The sequence below is a fragment of the Salminus brasiliensis genome, chromosome 9, assembly GCF_030463535.1.
Source record: "Salminus brasiliensis chromosome 9, fSalBra1.hap2, whole genome shotgun sequence".
In the NCBI taxonomy this organism is placed as follows: Eukaryota; Metazoa; Chordata; class Actinopteri; order Characiformes; family Bryconidae; genus Salminus; species Salminus brasiliensis.
In genome coordinates this window covers 41,250,474-41,266,366 of record NC_132886.1, presented here as the reverse complement: position 1 = coordinate 41,266,366, position 15,893 = coordinate 41,250,474, and the positions used below count along the sequence as shown (strand labels likewise).

General features: G+C 46.0%; 1 protein-coding gene across 1 annotated transcript; it reads right to left on the bottom strand.

Annotated features, from left to right (window-relative positions):
• Positions 1–68: 68 nt before the first annotated feature.
• On the bottom strand, positions 69–15,315 carry shha (sonic hedgehog signaling molecule a). Its single transcript, XM_072687038.1, has 3 exons — positions 14,583–15,315; positions 6,041–6,302; positions 69–1,723 (listed from the first exon to the last, which is right to left on the bottom strand). The coding sequence occupies exons 1-3, from the start codon at positions 14,871–14,873 to the stop codon at positions 1,005–1,007; spliced, it is 1,272 nt and encodes a 423-aa protein (XP_072543139.1). The 5' UTR covers positions 14,874–15,315; the 3' UTR covers positions 69–1,004.
• Between the last annotated feature and the right edge of the window lie 578 nt (positions 15,316–15,893).

Genomic DNA, 15,893 nt, shown 5'->3' with positions numbered 1-15,893 from the left:
TATAATAAACATATAAATAATAATAATAATAATAATAATAATTTCTATGCATTTGCTGAAACATCGAGGCCTCGCTATGATGGGCTACCAGCCTAGAACAACTGTGCATCTCTGCTACATTTCACTTTAATTCCTCTAAAAAACTAGTTACCTATTACAAAATATGAAAAAACGAACCAAAAATACACTTTTTTTTTTAGTAAATTTCCATGAGTTACTTATTAATTTATTAAAGGAAAGCTGGGTAGCTAAGCTGTTAGACTACTGAATTGTCAAAATGTGCGTTTTTCTATTTTCTCCAGGAAAAAATAGAAACGAAAAAAGAGAAAAGAACAGAACAGAAAAGTGGACAGAAAGCCTCACTGAGCAGAACAGCACAGGATTGCCAAGACTGACTAAATTAAATTAAAATATATTCTCGTAAATTTACATTATTTAAAAAAGAAAAAACAAAACAAAAACAAAAACAAAAAAAAAACGTGATTTCGGGAAACGATCGGTCAAAATCTACTCAATTTACAATTCTGTGTATAAAAATATAATTTATGGCCCCACAAAGTTGAGCTCTTCCCCCAAAATATAACAGTCAGTTGCACATATGCACAGAACATTACAACCTGTCCAGAAGTTTCTCTCTTTCTACCTTTTTACAGTTTTTTTTTTCACTTTTTATTGTATTTTTATTTTTTTAACATTTCTTTCCAGTTTACTTGAAATATACAAAAATAGATTCTGCACATCTGGCTGGTCCCACTGAATCACACTGCATTTGTGTGCCACCAGCCTGGAGTTCACACGAGAATAAATTATTCAAACTTATTTTTTAAGGCTCCATTTTTACTCTTTTTTTTTAAAATGATAAAAGTAAATGTCAGTGAAATAAATATCCCACCTCTTCTCTGGGCCTTTCTCTCTCTCTCTCTCTCTTTGTTTTTATACTCTAATAAAGTCTTATATCCTACATTAGTTGTAAATGTCCTGCTTGAGTTCCAGCAGAGTCTCTTTCAGCTGGACCTCAAGGGCATGCCCAGCGGATGGAGCTCACGCTTGTCCAAGAGCCAAGTCCCCATCCGGTACAGAAGCCGGGAGTACCAGTGGATCCCGTCCGGCTGTGCGGTCGAGTTTGACTGCTGGGAGCTCTGCGGGAGTAAAAACGAGGACAGGCCGTGGGCTAACCTGACCGGGGTGAAGGCCCAGTGGGCTAGCCTGTGGTCCTGGATGACCGCATAGCAAGACGCCAGCACGTGGTCCACGACGATGGTGCCGTGGGACGTGACCGGCGCGTAGGAGCCTGTGTGTTCCTCCGTGTATATCCTCTCCACGACCACAGGGTTCAGCCGGCCTCCGTCGCCGCCGTCCACCACCAGCACCTTCTGTCCGGGTCGGACCTCGCTCGCGAAGGTGGCGGTCATGGCCTGGATGTGATTAGCATCAGTGTTACCGTGCTGGGTGGAGTTGTTGAGGACGAAGATCAGGTGGGCTGCGGTCAGGGTGATCTTTTGGACGGGTGCTTTGGTTTCTATCACGTAGAACACCCGTGTGGTGGTGGGGTCTCGGTCCGTGAACATTAAGAAGTCGCTGTAGACCAGCTTTCCCGATTCGTCCGCTGCTAGCACCGCATCTCCGGGCTTCAGATCCTTCAGGGCCTTCCGCCTTCCGTCCTTCAGCCGGACATGCGAAGTGCCGGGGAAACAGCCGCCGGACTTGGCAGCCACCGAGTTTTCTGTTGGGACAGATAAATACGCTTTTAATGCATCGCTAATGCTAACGCTAACGCTATGCGAAACACACGGTTAGCAGAAAACAGTGCTAACAACAGAGAGTCAGTGCGGTTAACAGCGCTAACCCGACGTAGCCAAGGCTCCAAAGTTCGCTGTGTGTTGTGTACTGTATTGTACACTAACGTAGCTAACAAGTGAAAAACACACACCCCAACATTATATACATTTGCTTAGCAAAAAACCCTGTATCTCCATTGTTTTTTTGGTCATTTTTCACTTCCCCTCAATCTGGCAGACGTTCTTTACATTATATCAGAATTTCATTATGAATGGACCAATAGAAATGCTCCAAAACTGACTTCCAAAGTTCAGACGTTTTATTTTTTCCCCTCCTCCTGCAAAATTGTTGCTGTTTTGGAAATACAAGGTTTTTGCGTGACCGTGATTACCCACAAGCTAACATGCTGCTCATGATCCAGTGCACTGTATTGTATCACTGTATCACAAATAGCATGTCAGCAAACAAACTAGCCACAAGCTAACATGGTATTCGTGATACAGCCCATTGTACTGTATGACTGCATCACAAACAGCATGTTAGCCAACACATTAGCCACAAGCTAACATGCTGTTTGTAATGCAATGCATCAGATTATATCACTGTATGGCGAATAGCATGTTAGCTAACACACTAGCCACAAGCTAACATGCCGTCCATGATCCAATGCATCGTATTGCATCACTGTATGGGGAACAGCATGTGACCTTTTAGCTAGCGTGTTAGCTTGACGAGCGTTCTGTACAAAGCTTTGGATTGAGATGTAAAGTTGAATGAAAATAGAAACATTTATGAACATTTGGAACGCTTTATGAACCGCTATCTGCCGGGACACAACTCAGGCCTAACACTTGGCTGGAGCCGTTAGCTATTAGCTATGGCTAACAGCTAACTTCCTTCAGTCCGTGTTTCTAGATAACAGTGAGTCACACAGAGTCAGAAACCACACGTGTTTATATATGAGGAACGCTAGCTTCATTGGTTGTTAGCTATACACTATATGGACAAAAGTATTGGGACGCACCTCTTAATCAGTGAATCTGAGCATTTCATTCAGTCCCATTCAGCCACAGGTGTATAAAATCGAGCCCCTAGCCCTGCAGTCGGCCTTTCTTAGGTTCTGAAGAGCTCACTGAACTCCAGCGTGGTTCTGTATGTAATAGGAGACACCGCTGCACCAACAACAACAAGTCAGCTGGAGAAATTTAGACCTTCCCTCCTAGATCTTCCTCCATCAGCTGTGAGTGGTGTTATTATTGAACAGTGGAAGAGTTTAGGAGGAACAGCTCACAGAGAGCAGCTCAGACACCGAGTGTCTGTCAGACCACGTAAAGCTACAGAGCGGGGTCAGGGCCTAGTGCTGAGCTCAGAGCAGAGTGCAGAAAAGCCTCCAACTGACTCAGTAACTGCAGCAGAGCTCCAGACCTGCAGAGCAGAGGAGGACCGACTCCTTATTAATACCTGTGAGTTTAGAATGGAACGTCATAAAAGCTCCTGTGGGTGTCCCAATACTTTTGTCAATAGCGCGCAAGTCAGTCTGGGAGCTAAAATCTGACTGAAACATGAGTCTCCGAACACCCGTAAGACACATGGGAACGTATTCATTAAAAAGGTCATTTTTTATTTTCCAGTGGACGTTGCCAAAAGAAGCGTCGCCAAGCCGAGCCAGAGCCAGAGCCAGAGCCAGAGCCAGGCTGGCCTACAGACGTTGCCGTGGCGGAGAGTAAACGGCCTCTGAGTAAACGGTGGCCGCAGTGTGAATTGGGCTGTAAATCTAAGGCCCTCGAAGAAAAGAAGAAGAAGAAGGGGAGAAAGCGGCAGCGGCTTTGTTAGAGACGAGGGAAGGGAAGAGCTCGGACTGGTCTAATTAAAAACCAATAAAGGCCGGACATTGTCATTGTAATGCGGCTTGTGTACGGACCACTCTTGGAAAAGGACACTCATGCCTTTCCCAGCTCCTCTTTCATATTTGCTCAGGTGCAGAAACGTCTGTGTGTGTGAGTGTGAGTGTGTGTGTGTGTGTGTGTGTGTGTGAGTGTGTGACAATTCACACACACACACTGCCCGCCTGCTCTCCCCGAGTTAAAAAGAAAAGGCCTCGGAGTTGTATTTACTCAGGCCGGACACTTCTGCAGCTCTCTCTCATGACGGAGATTTGAATGTAAATTAGCTGCGGGGTTCCAAACAGGAGAGGCCTAACCTCAATGCTCCCTCTCTCCCTCTCTCTATAGCTCTCTCGCTCTCTCTCTCTCCCTCGTCAATCCTGGGAGAACCCTTCACATTCCCGCTCTCTCGGATCACACGTTCGGTAAACACAGAGGCCCAAAGAATGGGCTCCTCCCGCCTCCGGATTTATTTTTTAAACTCTAATCCTCTCATGAGTTCCCGGGCCATGCAATAAAGGTGGCCACAATTGTGGAAACAGATTTGGGCGAACGAGTTCAGCCTTGCTCGGACCCAAATCCTTTTGATAGAGGCGCGTGACCCCGGGTGACACGGGCCCTCCGATGGACGTCCAGACGTGTGTTTCGAATTGCAATCCGAAGATTGGGGGGTATGCTAATGTGCTAATGCAGCCCAACGGAAAAGCGCATGATGAATTGCATTAGGCCTGTTTTTGCTCAACCAATCAGACGAGCGGAAAGCGGTTAATAGCTTTAACCTCTGGTTACTTCAGTACACATTCATTTGAAAGGGGAACTGCACTGATTTTTCAAAATTCTCTGCATAATGGGTCAGTTTCAGGGTTTTATTTGATTTTGATATATTTTTAGATACCCCCCCCCAGTCAGAGCTGGGGTTCTACAGTGGAGGTGAAGGGAAGCAGACGTCTGAAGCTCTAATAAAAAGAAGCTCCTCACAGAAAGTTCTTCACCTAATGGTGATGAAGACGCTGCCTGATACCTGAGACACTGTTCTACCAGAGTTCTGAGAAGAGTTCGGCTCTAGAACCTGCTTTTAAAACCAGATCATTAAAAAGGTGGAGGGATACATGCTGCCTTTAGGGTGTAGTGCGGCTACAGAAAGTAGTCCCTAAAGAAAACTGCATTAGTTCAGATTCTCTATTCACTATTTTACCATCATCATCATCATCATCATCATCCATATAAAACTCAGAAGACTCGTGTTGTAGCTTCACTGGTGGGTTTGGGTAGGAAATAAATTATGGGCTATATCTGTGTTGTAGTCATGGCGACCGACGCCTGGTTCCATTCATCACCACTGTAAAGAAAAAGAGTGGGTCAGTTTCTCTACAGCGAAGCTCAGTTTCACACCAAACCCTCGACTCTGAGTAATCGGTTCTCAAACACTGATTAATGCAGAAATATTGGAAAATCGACGTTCCCCTTCAGGATTAATAACTCAGCCAGTTAAAGGTATTAATGTCAAATATGGTTCTCCTTACTGGGTTAACTTTTGGTGTGAAGTCTGAAAATGAAGAAACAATACAGTGCTTCATTTGTAACAATATATCTGCTACACACACACACACACACACACACACAAAAAAAAACAACAACAAAAAAAAAACACATGCCTCCAAACAGCAATCTAGACCGAATGATAGTGTACAGTTTCTGGACCTGTAATTCGGATCATGTGTGTCTGCGGGGATATTTCTATAGGAGCTGGACAGAGTGGGGCGATCTCTGATAAATGACCACAGTTTAGACTGCCCACCCTCACCGTTCAACCACAACAGCTTAGGAATCATTTCATTAGATCCACTTTTTGTAGGACGGTCTGCAGATGGAGATGTGATCCTACTGAGAACATTATGAAGTCTGGACTGAAGAGTTGGGTCTGATTCATTACAGATAGTCATCATTTCTAACCACTTCAATTGCACTGATCTTAGGGCTTAGTGTCTGCTATGAATGATTCAGTATCTACAATGAATGATTCAGTATCTACAATGAATGATTCAGAATCTACTATGAATGATTCAGAATCTACTATGAATGATTCAGAATCTACTACGAATGATTCAGAATCTACTACGAATGATTCAGAATCTACTACGAATGATTCAGTACCAACTACAAATGATTCAGAATCTACTATGAATGATTCAATATTTACTATGAAACTAGTTCTGTAGACATGAAGGAAGGGTGAACCCAAATATAGACACTTTTAGAAGTTCATTCATTCATCCATTGATTTATTCATTCATTCATTCTTGAGTCTATCTCAGCTTCGTCACAATTTACATGGATGACTGTGTCTCTGTTGGTCAGTTAGAGTCCAGTATTCTTACCTGCTTTGACCGAGCAGTGGATGTGGGCCTTGGACTCGTAATAAACCCAGTCAAACCCGGCCTCCACGGCCAGCCGGGAAAGCGTTCCGTATTTGCTCTTGTCCCTGTCGGAGGTGGTGATGTCCACGGCCCGACCTTCGTAGTGCAGGGATTCCTCGAAGTGGTGTCCGTCTTCGTCCCAGCCTTCGGTGACCCTCAGCTTGACCCCCGGCCACTGGTTCATCACGGAGATGGCCAGAGAGTTCAGCTTGTCTTTGCATCTCTGAGGGAGACCGAGATAACAGTGTGTGTCATTGGCAGGTCTTATATGCTAATTGGTGGCGTTTAGGATTTTATTAGCTATTAGCAACATTAGCTTCGAACCATCTGCGCTAAAACTGAAGACGACAGACCTGAGCCACCAAAGATGACTTGGCTGATCAGCTGCATTTGGGGGAAGATTTTTGGATTGATAGATTCACTTCAAACCATTTCCATTCGTTATTTACACCAATCAGCCATAACATTAGTACCAGGTGAACTGAAAAACATTGGTTATCCTTAATGACAGTGGCTTCTGTCAAGAGGTGGGTCTACATATTAGGCAGTGAGTGAACAGTCAGTTCTTGAAGATGATGAAACAGGAAAAATGGAGAAGCGTAAGAATCTGAGACACTTTGACAAGAACTAAACTGTGACGTTCTAGACAACCGAGTCAGAACATCTCCAGAACATCAGCAAGCAGGTCTTGTGGGGTGTTCAGTCCGGTATGCAGTGGTCAATACCTCCCTAGACAGGGTCAGGGGCACCCAGGGCTCACTGAAGCTCATTGAGGTCCCACCTCACAACCTACAAGACCGTTAACTAATGGATCTGCTGCTGACGTTAGTCCTGGTGGAGACCACAGCAGGACACCTTCAGAGGTCTTGTGGAGTCCACACCTCTACAAGTCAGAGCTGTTGTGGCGGCCTACTCAGTGTCAGGCAGGTGGTATTAATGTTTTGGCTGGTGGGTGTATCTTAAGAATAGCTATGAAGCTAATGTGAGAGTTAGAGTGAGGAACCACTTCCAGACTGTTGGAGCTTAAGAGGCTGGTTTGTTGTTTTATGGTAGAAGTGTCGGCGCTAGGCGACTGTTTGGGACCTTAGCAGCCAAAAACCCATTAAATCTGGAAATGTAGCCTGGCTCAGATACGAGATATTTTTTGTTGGGTTTCCTTGGTTATTATCTTGTCCTGAACAGGGGCATCTCTCTCTCTGAAGACTCTCTCAAGCCTGTGATGAAAAATTGATAAGTTATTGCATTCGCTTCACTGCTCTAAAACATATAGATCCAACGGCGAACGGGCAGAACTGCAACCCGGCGCTCAAAAGGCCGGGTTTCATAACGGCTTCCTGCCGGAGCCACTGAAAAATGAACACACGCCCCGAGACTGTTTCTATTTAGCATCATTAATTCATGTCCGAGCGCAAGGAGATCCAGATTAGCCGCGGTCGCAGATACAGGCGAGCTAGAGCGACTAGCCACTTTGCTAACCCTTCTCTGGGACAATTCAGGGCTAGCGCTGAGCAACTGCTAGCTTCTTTTTAAATGTCTTCTAGGAATGCACCGAAATGGGAACTGTGGGCCCATGCCAGTAGGTGATATGTCCAAATGTTTATGGACACTGCGTCTAATGAAGTGAAAAGTACTGCCAATAGAATAGGACTCTCTGGAGCAGAACCTATTGGTACCATTCTGGGGCGGGTCTGGATCGCTAGCTTCAGGTTCTCTCCTTGCAAATACTAAACCTTTACAGTCCGTATCAGGTTAGCGAGTTAGGGAACGTCAGAAAACACAGAAGTTCAAAGGTACGAACATCAGCAAAGGACATTTTCTGCAGCCAAGCCAAGTTTCTAGGTCAACACTAGCGAACACTGCTTATGCTAGCTAGAATTCCTCCTTCATTCCTGGCAGGAACTACAGTATAGACTGTAGAACTCAGTAGAACTGTGCTAGCTAGAACAATGCTACCTAGCATTGCTCTTCTGGTCTTGGCCAAAAACTAGACTACAGACCTTAGATGGGCTAAGATAGCTAGAACAATGCTAGCAAAAATTCCAATTCCATTCCTGGCAAGAACAAGACTATAGAACTTAGTAGAACCATGCAAGCTAGAACTTTGCTACCTAGCATTCCTCTTCTGGTTCTGACCTGAACTAGGACATTCAATTGGAATATGTTAAATACATTCACTATTTGGACAAAAGTATTGGGACGCCTGCTCTTTTTTTCATTTTTTCTTCTGAAATCAAGGGAGTTGATCCTGCTTCTGTTGGAGTAACTGTCCACTGTCCAAGAAGAAGACTTTCTACTAGATTTTGGACGAGCATTGCTGTGAGGATTTGATTGCATTCAGTGACAAGATCATCCCTAACAAATCTACTAGTATCATGATTTGCTTCACAAATCTACTGACGTATCCGTCATCCCCAACATAACATAGCTAATGCTAGCTTTATGCTAGCTTCTGTTCCAGGCGAGACGTGTCCGAGCGGTCCGTAAGAGCCCGCCAGTTCAATACGGAACGGAAGTCTGCAAAAGTGAGAGGTCTGGCTGAGGGTCGTCCCCAAGGACTGAGGACTGGGCTGCTCAGGAGGCACTTGTAGCACCGAAAATGCTCCGAGCTGTGAGCGAATAGGAGGGGAGGGCGAGCGAGAGAGGGAGAGAGACACGCCGCAGGCTCTCCCCCGGCGCATTCAAGAGCCGTGAAGCCTTAAACTCTTTATTAATTCATTGGGTCGTGTGCCTCAAATCAAGCCGGATTGTGCTCAGTGAGCATGATGCACAGCAGGAGACGACAAGACGGCCTTTCCTCGGCCTGTCCCGCTCCTAATCCGCTGCTCTGAGCCGGGGGTTTCGGACCTCCAGCTTCAGGCCTGGACAGGACAGTTACCCGGCTCTCCCTGGCGGAACACTTAGCCTGCCGTCGGCTGCTGAGACTCCTGTTAATCAATCAGTGTAGATACCTGGCAGAGATTAAGCCTAGTCCTGGACTGTAGCTCCTCGTCCAGGGAACGGACACTGTGAGGTAGTGCGATCCATGCATTGGATCAGATACAGATACCCAGTCCAGATTCTAATCTAATCAGCTCGTTAGGAAGCCCTGCCTGGGTGGAAGTGAGTGTTTTAGAGCAGGAAAGCACTGAAACATGCCGTGCAATCTGCAGGACCAGGACTGGGAACAGATTCCAACACCTATTTGTCCACGTCGAGTTCATTTTCACCATCGGGGGCACTGTGAACATTTTTATTAAACGTTAAATAAACCCCTGAAAGACTAATTGGCCTGTATATGTGAGCCCATACTCAAATTTCGTGTCTATGAACCATAGAAATGTCAAATTAGCACCATGATGCAGTTAATGAATCAGTTATAATAGACACTGAATCATTTCTGTTAGATATGGAATCATTTTGTCACTTTGAGTAAAAACAGAATCCTGTACAATAGAAACCGAATCATTTCTATTAGATTCTGAATCATTTTGTCACTTTGAGTAAAAACAGAATCCTTTACAACAGAAACAGAATCATTTCTATTAGATGCTGAATCATTTCTATTAGATGCTGAATCATTTCTATTAGATGCACTTTTGTAAGTCGCTCTGAATAAGAGCGTCTGCAAAATGCCTTAAATGTAAATGTAAATACTGAATCATATCAGATTCTGAATCATTTTGTCCCTTTCAATAAAAACAGAATTCTTTACAACAGAAACAGAGTCATTTCTATTAGATTCTGAATCATTTTTAGTAGGCATTGAATCCTTTAGCTGCAGCAGAGCTGCCCAGGCAGTTGGAACCCACTTTCTGGACCTGGATTGTCCATCTCCAACTAAACCCATTTACCAAACTACAGCTCAGTTTACAGAGATCAGTGAAGACTGGGGGCAGTCCAAGTCCAGTGCTTGTTAGCAACATTAGCCTAGCATCTCTTATTGCCCGCTAAAGAAGCTCACATCAGATACCAGAACATTTGGACTGAATCTGGGCTCAGAGATCCATCAACTGGTGCATGTTACTGACCCGTGTCACCACAGGACACTGTAGTTGTAGCGCTGGTCACTCATTTATCTGGCTCGTTTCTGGTCTCGAACTGATTACCACCCCGTTACGCCGGTCACGCTGGGCGTCGTGAACCGCGTGCAAATTTATGGGCAGTCCTTAAAAAAGAAATTGAAGTTTCCCCTCGTCCGTAAATCCACGGAGAAGTCCATAAAAGACGTCCCGCCGTAATCGCCTCTCTTTTCGAGACCCTCCTCAACACCGTGTGACCACAACAGCCAACAGGTTAGCGGTACACCACAGGACGAGGGTTCTTCATGGGTTCTTCAGTAAAGACAATCGTTCAGTATTCAGAACCATGACAACTTTAGGACCAATCTGGAGACCTGAATGGCTCTTTGCCTGGTTCTAAAGGTTCTTTAAACTGTTGGGAAGTCATCTTAGTAAACGATTCTTTAAAGAACATTACGAAATATGGTTCTATATAGCACCAAAACGGGTTCCACTACTGATTTCCCCACAAGTCAAACTGAGGGCAATGGTTGCCTTACAGAACTATGACAACTTAAAGAACAATCTGGATGCTTAAATGGTTCTTTGCCTGCTTAAAGGGTTCTGCACACTGGTGGAAAAGAGGCGTTGTAGGCAATTCTTTAAAGAACCTAATCAAATATGGTTCTATAAAAGCACCAAGATGGGTTCTACTATCATTGCTAAGAGTGTATGTTTTTTTTTTCCTGGTTCTGCTTTTAGGAAAGTAAAGCAGTGTTCTATACAAGATCACCACACCTCGAAGAGCTGCCTGTAGGTGGGTTCTTTAGGTTCTAGGTAGCACCAAAAAGGGTTTCACTGGTTCTCTCTGCTTTTTTCCACCACTGTGGAACCGATGTGTCTGGGTGTGATCTACTATGGCGTGTTGGGACGTTACGATAGTGGAGACTTAAATTTAGGGGAACCCTCTTCATTTTGGGTTCTGCAGGAAATCCCACGCCAGCAAACCACACGAGAGACAATCAGTGTGGATACAATCAAACACAATTTAACATTCAGTAAGAGTGACAGGCAGGCCTCGAACCCTCCTCCTAAGAGTGTAAGGCATTTGTGAGTATGGGGGTGGGGGTGGGGGCGCTGTTGGCGGGGTGGGGGGGGTATGGAAGTGGCCTCTCTATTTACATAAGGAGAGTTTATTGTGAAAGCTGTGAGAGCAAACGAAGCCCCGCAGGCTGCGCTCTCGCACTTCCGTCCCCTCTCACACATACACAGGGCTTCTTTCCACCCAATCAGAACGGTTCCCATTAGAGGTTCTTCAGTTGGAGGTGCTTTGAGGAACCTTCAAGGATCTAAATCTAAATATCCTTTTCTTGAAGGTTCCTCAAAAGCACCTTAAGAGGTTCCTCCACAGTTTTAAATGGAAGAACCCCCAAAGGTTCCTCAGCAGCATGCTTCATATACATATACAGGGTTCTCCAACAGCAGGTTCTGTATGCACTGCTCTGACAGACTGCCTCGCGGGTGCTTACAAAGGTTCTTTAACTCATAACAATAGCAGAACCCTTTTTGGTGCCATATAGAACCCCCTTTTAAAAGATTATATAAAGAAGCATCTATTTAACCAGGGAGGGAAAAAAATAGGTATCCAAATGGTTCTTTAGGTTCTATGTAGATCTATTGACCATAGTCTAGTACCCATTTGTATTGTACTGTCCAGTACAGCGCCGTAAGCAAAAAGGTGCTACATAAAAATGGGTTATTTTAGTCATAACCAAAGTGGAACCCTTTACAGTGCTCTATACTCTTAGCAAGCATGGTTCTAGATGCGAAAATAGGGTTCCTTGACCAATAACAATATTGGAACCTATGTGGATCCTATATACATTCTAAGCAAAACAGGTTCTATAAAAAGGGTTACTTTGGTGCTATAGACCCTTAGTAAAAATGGTTCTATGTGGTACAAAAAAGGGTTCCTTGACCCTGCATACCCTGTTCTTTGGGTCCTGTATACATTCTAAGCAAAACAGGTTATATATAGTGCTTTAAAAAAGGGTTCCTTTGCTTTTAACAATAGTGGAATCCTTTTGGATGCTGTGTAGAAGGTTCTAAAAAGAACCATATCCAAAAAGAGAAAACAAAGCCTTCAAATGGTTCTTTAAGCTGTCTTCATTCTGTTTAGAACCATAGTCTTAACTAAAGAACCCTTAAGGAACCTCATTTTATTATAAGGGTGCCCTGTCTACACTGTTACTGCGTGTTCTACTGGTACTCTAAGAACCCTAACTGCTTCTCTTCAGGCTGAACAAACGTTCTGAACGACCTCAGCAGCACCGGTTCTACTTCAGTTCCACCGCAGCTCGGTTCCGCTCGGCTCAGGGCAGCGAGAACCTCTCATCCGTCTACTTGGAGTAAAGCTGCTCCGAGCTGATGACCATCCCGAGGCCTCGAGAACGTCCCACTCAGCTCCACAGCCGTCGCGTTTGATGTGAGGAGAACGTCTGGGCAGCTCCTTCAGCGCCTGGAGCTACTGTAACCCCCACCCCTCCCCCCAATAACCATAATAACTGTAAGTGGAGTTTGATGTTTCTACACATGTGAGAAAACCACACCAGACACGGTTCCATCCCCCTCCGCCTTTAAACCTGCAGAGATCAAGAACCTTCAGCTCCGCGCTGAGAAAGAAAGAGGCGTTCTAACACACCTGCACCGTCCGCCACAGGGACGGAACCGACACACAGCCCAGTGTCCTCACAGCGTCTCTGAGGAACGTCCCCCTCACGAAACCTGAAGTTCCCCAGCACTGCACGTTCTCGACTGCTGCGAGAACTTTGGTATCAGCACCAACACCCTGCAACCACCCCAGCCCGCACTCTCAGCAAGCAGGGTTCTCTCCACTGCATGTAGAACCATTTTTGGATTCAGACGGTTCTTTCTGAGTTGACCTGGTTCTGTACAGAACTAAAGCGGAACCTTACAGGAGCACCGATTTTTAAGGGTGTAACTAGAAAAGAACGAAAGAACATCAAAAAGTGCTAAATAAAAGGGTTCTTTGATTTGAAAAGATAAAAGCTAGAAATGTTTCTTTGTGTTTGACTAACGAACCGTTAAACCAGGCGCAGAACCGTAGCAGCAGTTACGTGGTTCTTGGAGTCAGATCTATATAGAACCGCTAACCTACTAAAGAACCACTTTTTAAAGGACAGAAACACAGACGCTCAGCAAAAAGGTTCTATGTAGTGTTGAAGAAGGGTTCTTCAGAGAGTTTTCAGAGAGTTTAAAAGAACCCTAAGAACCAGGCAAAGGACAATTTAAGCAAACCATTCCAATGGGGATTTTACCTGTCTTTACTAAAGAACCTCTTCTAAAGAACCTCCTCTATAAAGAGAGAACAGCAAAGACGGTTCCACATACTTCTGAGAAACGGTTCTTTGATCTGTCTACAGGAGAATGTCTTTATAATATATATATATATATATATATATATATATATATATATATATATATATATATATATATATAAATGTAGCCATCAATGTATAACATCCATAACTTTACTGACCAACAGCACATTCTGACCACTGGCCATGTTTATTCATGTTTATTCATGTTTATTCTAATGTTATATAGAGTTAATTACAGATAGACACTCTCACTGACCACTGATCTATCTATCTATATCAGCAATGCTGCACTACCTGCCCGGCGCGCGCGCTAATGAAGGCGTCAATGCAGAGCTCCTCTCGCAGGGCACCTGAGCGCGTGCTTAATAATGCTACCCAGTGCAGCCTTGATGCACGCGGTTGCACGCGCCGCGACTGCACCATTGCAGCACTGCGGACGCGGCGCGAGCGTCAAAGGAATAATAATAATAATAATAATAATAATAGCTCGAGCCTGACCACTCTTAGACTGACAGTTCGTGCACCTGCAACAACAACGTGTGTTTGCCACAGTGCACGCATAGCTGCAGAGAGAGAGCGCGAGGCAGACCGTTGCTTTCTTTCTAGAAACGTCAACGCTTTCTTTTTTTCATGCCCTGATAAGCACGAGGCTGCACAGCGTGCGTGCACTTGCATTGCAACGTCTCTCTCTCTCTCTCTCTCTTTGTTTTCCTCTACATTTAGCGGAGCTCCGGACTGTCTTCGCGAGCGTCTGGACGTCATGCGTTTGCACGAGCGTGTTTATCTATCTAACTGTCTGTCTAGCCAGCTGTCCGTGCATGCAGACCACACCGCACCACGTACCACACGAGCCCTCCTCGCTCGCGCAGAAGAGCAGGGCACTGACGGCGCATTCATATTTTAAACGCAGGAGCGCTGTGCACGAGCGCCACTCCGGTTGCACGCGCTGGGTTCCGTGGCTAAAGTGTATATGCACCCTCATGCACGTGCTTTGCGCCTGACCAAAGCGGCTCTTTTCTGCACGCATGCATGCATGCCTGCCTTATAAGCCCCGCAAGACCCTCTCCGCGTTAAGGCGTTTCCGTGCACGCGCGCGCAACAACCAGACGAGCGAAGGGAGCTCACCTGAGTCATGAGGCGGTCCGCGCCCGTGTTCTCCTCGTCCTTAAAGATGATGTCAGGGTTGTAGTTGGGGATGAGCTCCTTGAAGCGCTCGGAATTCCGCGTGATCTTGCCCTCGTACCTGCCGCTCGCGCCCAGCGTCTTCTCGGCCACGTTCGGGATGAACTGCTTGTAGGCGAGCGGCGTGAGCTTCTTAGGGTGCTTCCGGCGCCCGTAGCCCCGGCCCGGGCCGCAGGCCAGCGCGAGGGAGAGCGTGAGCGCGGCCAGGAGAGCCGATCTGGCCAGCAGCATCATGGTCGGACGCGTCCTGGCCGTGGCGGAGCCGTGCGTAAAAAAAAGCCGTGCGTAATGACCGTGCGTAATGACCGTGCGTCCTCCTCCTCTTCTTCCTCTGCCGCGGCGCGCGCGCGCTCCTCCTCTTGTCAGGCACCGGTGAGCTGCCCTCCCCCTCCCCTTTCTACCGTGGCAGGTGGGAAAGGCCGCTGGAGGAGCGCATCAGGAGGGGGGCGGAGGAGATGGTGAAGATGGTGGACGAAGAAGGGGGTCTTTGGAGAGGAAGGTGGGTTTGGGGGTTTTGGAGCGCAAGGTGGTGCTGGGGGTGTGAGAGGCACGCAGACAGTCTCTCTCTCTCTCTCTCTCTCTCTCTCTCTCTCCAGCGCTCGCGCCCCGGCTTCTTCTTTATGTATGGTAGCTGCAGTGAATCGCAGGGAGGGAGTCTGATTGGCTCGTCCGCACCAGTCCCTTCTTCTGATGTGAGCGCGCGAGAGCAGAGGCTGATATGTTTCCTCAACCTGGAGGGAGGGAGGGCTAAAGGAGGGAGGAGAGAGAAGGAGGAGGAGGGAGGAGGTGAGCTAGGGGAAAGTTCCGCCTCCTTCTGCTGATGCTTCTATACTATACATACCACACACACACACACACACACACACACACACTTTATTATCTCTATTAGTATTAATAATAGATTTATTATTATTATTATTATTATTATTATTAATGGCAGTAATGGTAATTAGTGTCCGTGTCATTATAAACACTAATCAGCCAGAACATTAACGACACCTGCCTAACACCAATGACCCCCTTCTGCACCCACAACAGTGCTGACCCATCGAGGCCTGGACTCCTCAAGACCTCTGCAGGTGTCCTGCTGTGGTGTCTGGAACACCAAGACCACCGTTAGCAGCAGACCCCTTAAGAAGTCCTGCTTGGAAGTTGTGTGGAAGTTCTCTTCTTCCAGGTTTATCGATTGCCCTTCCTTGGAGCACTTTCGGTAAGTACTGACCACCCCAGAAGACCTGCTTGCTGATGTTCTGG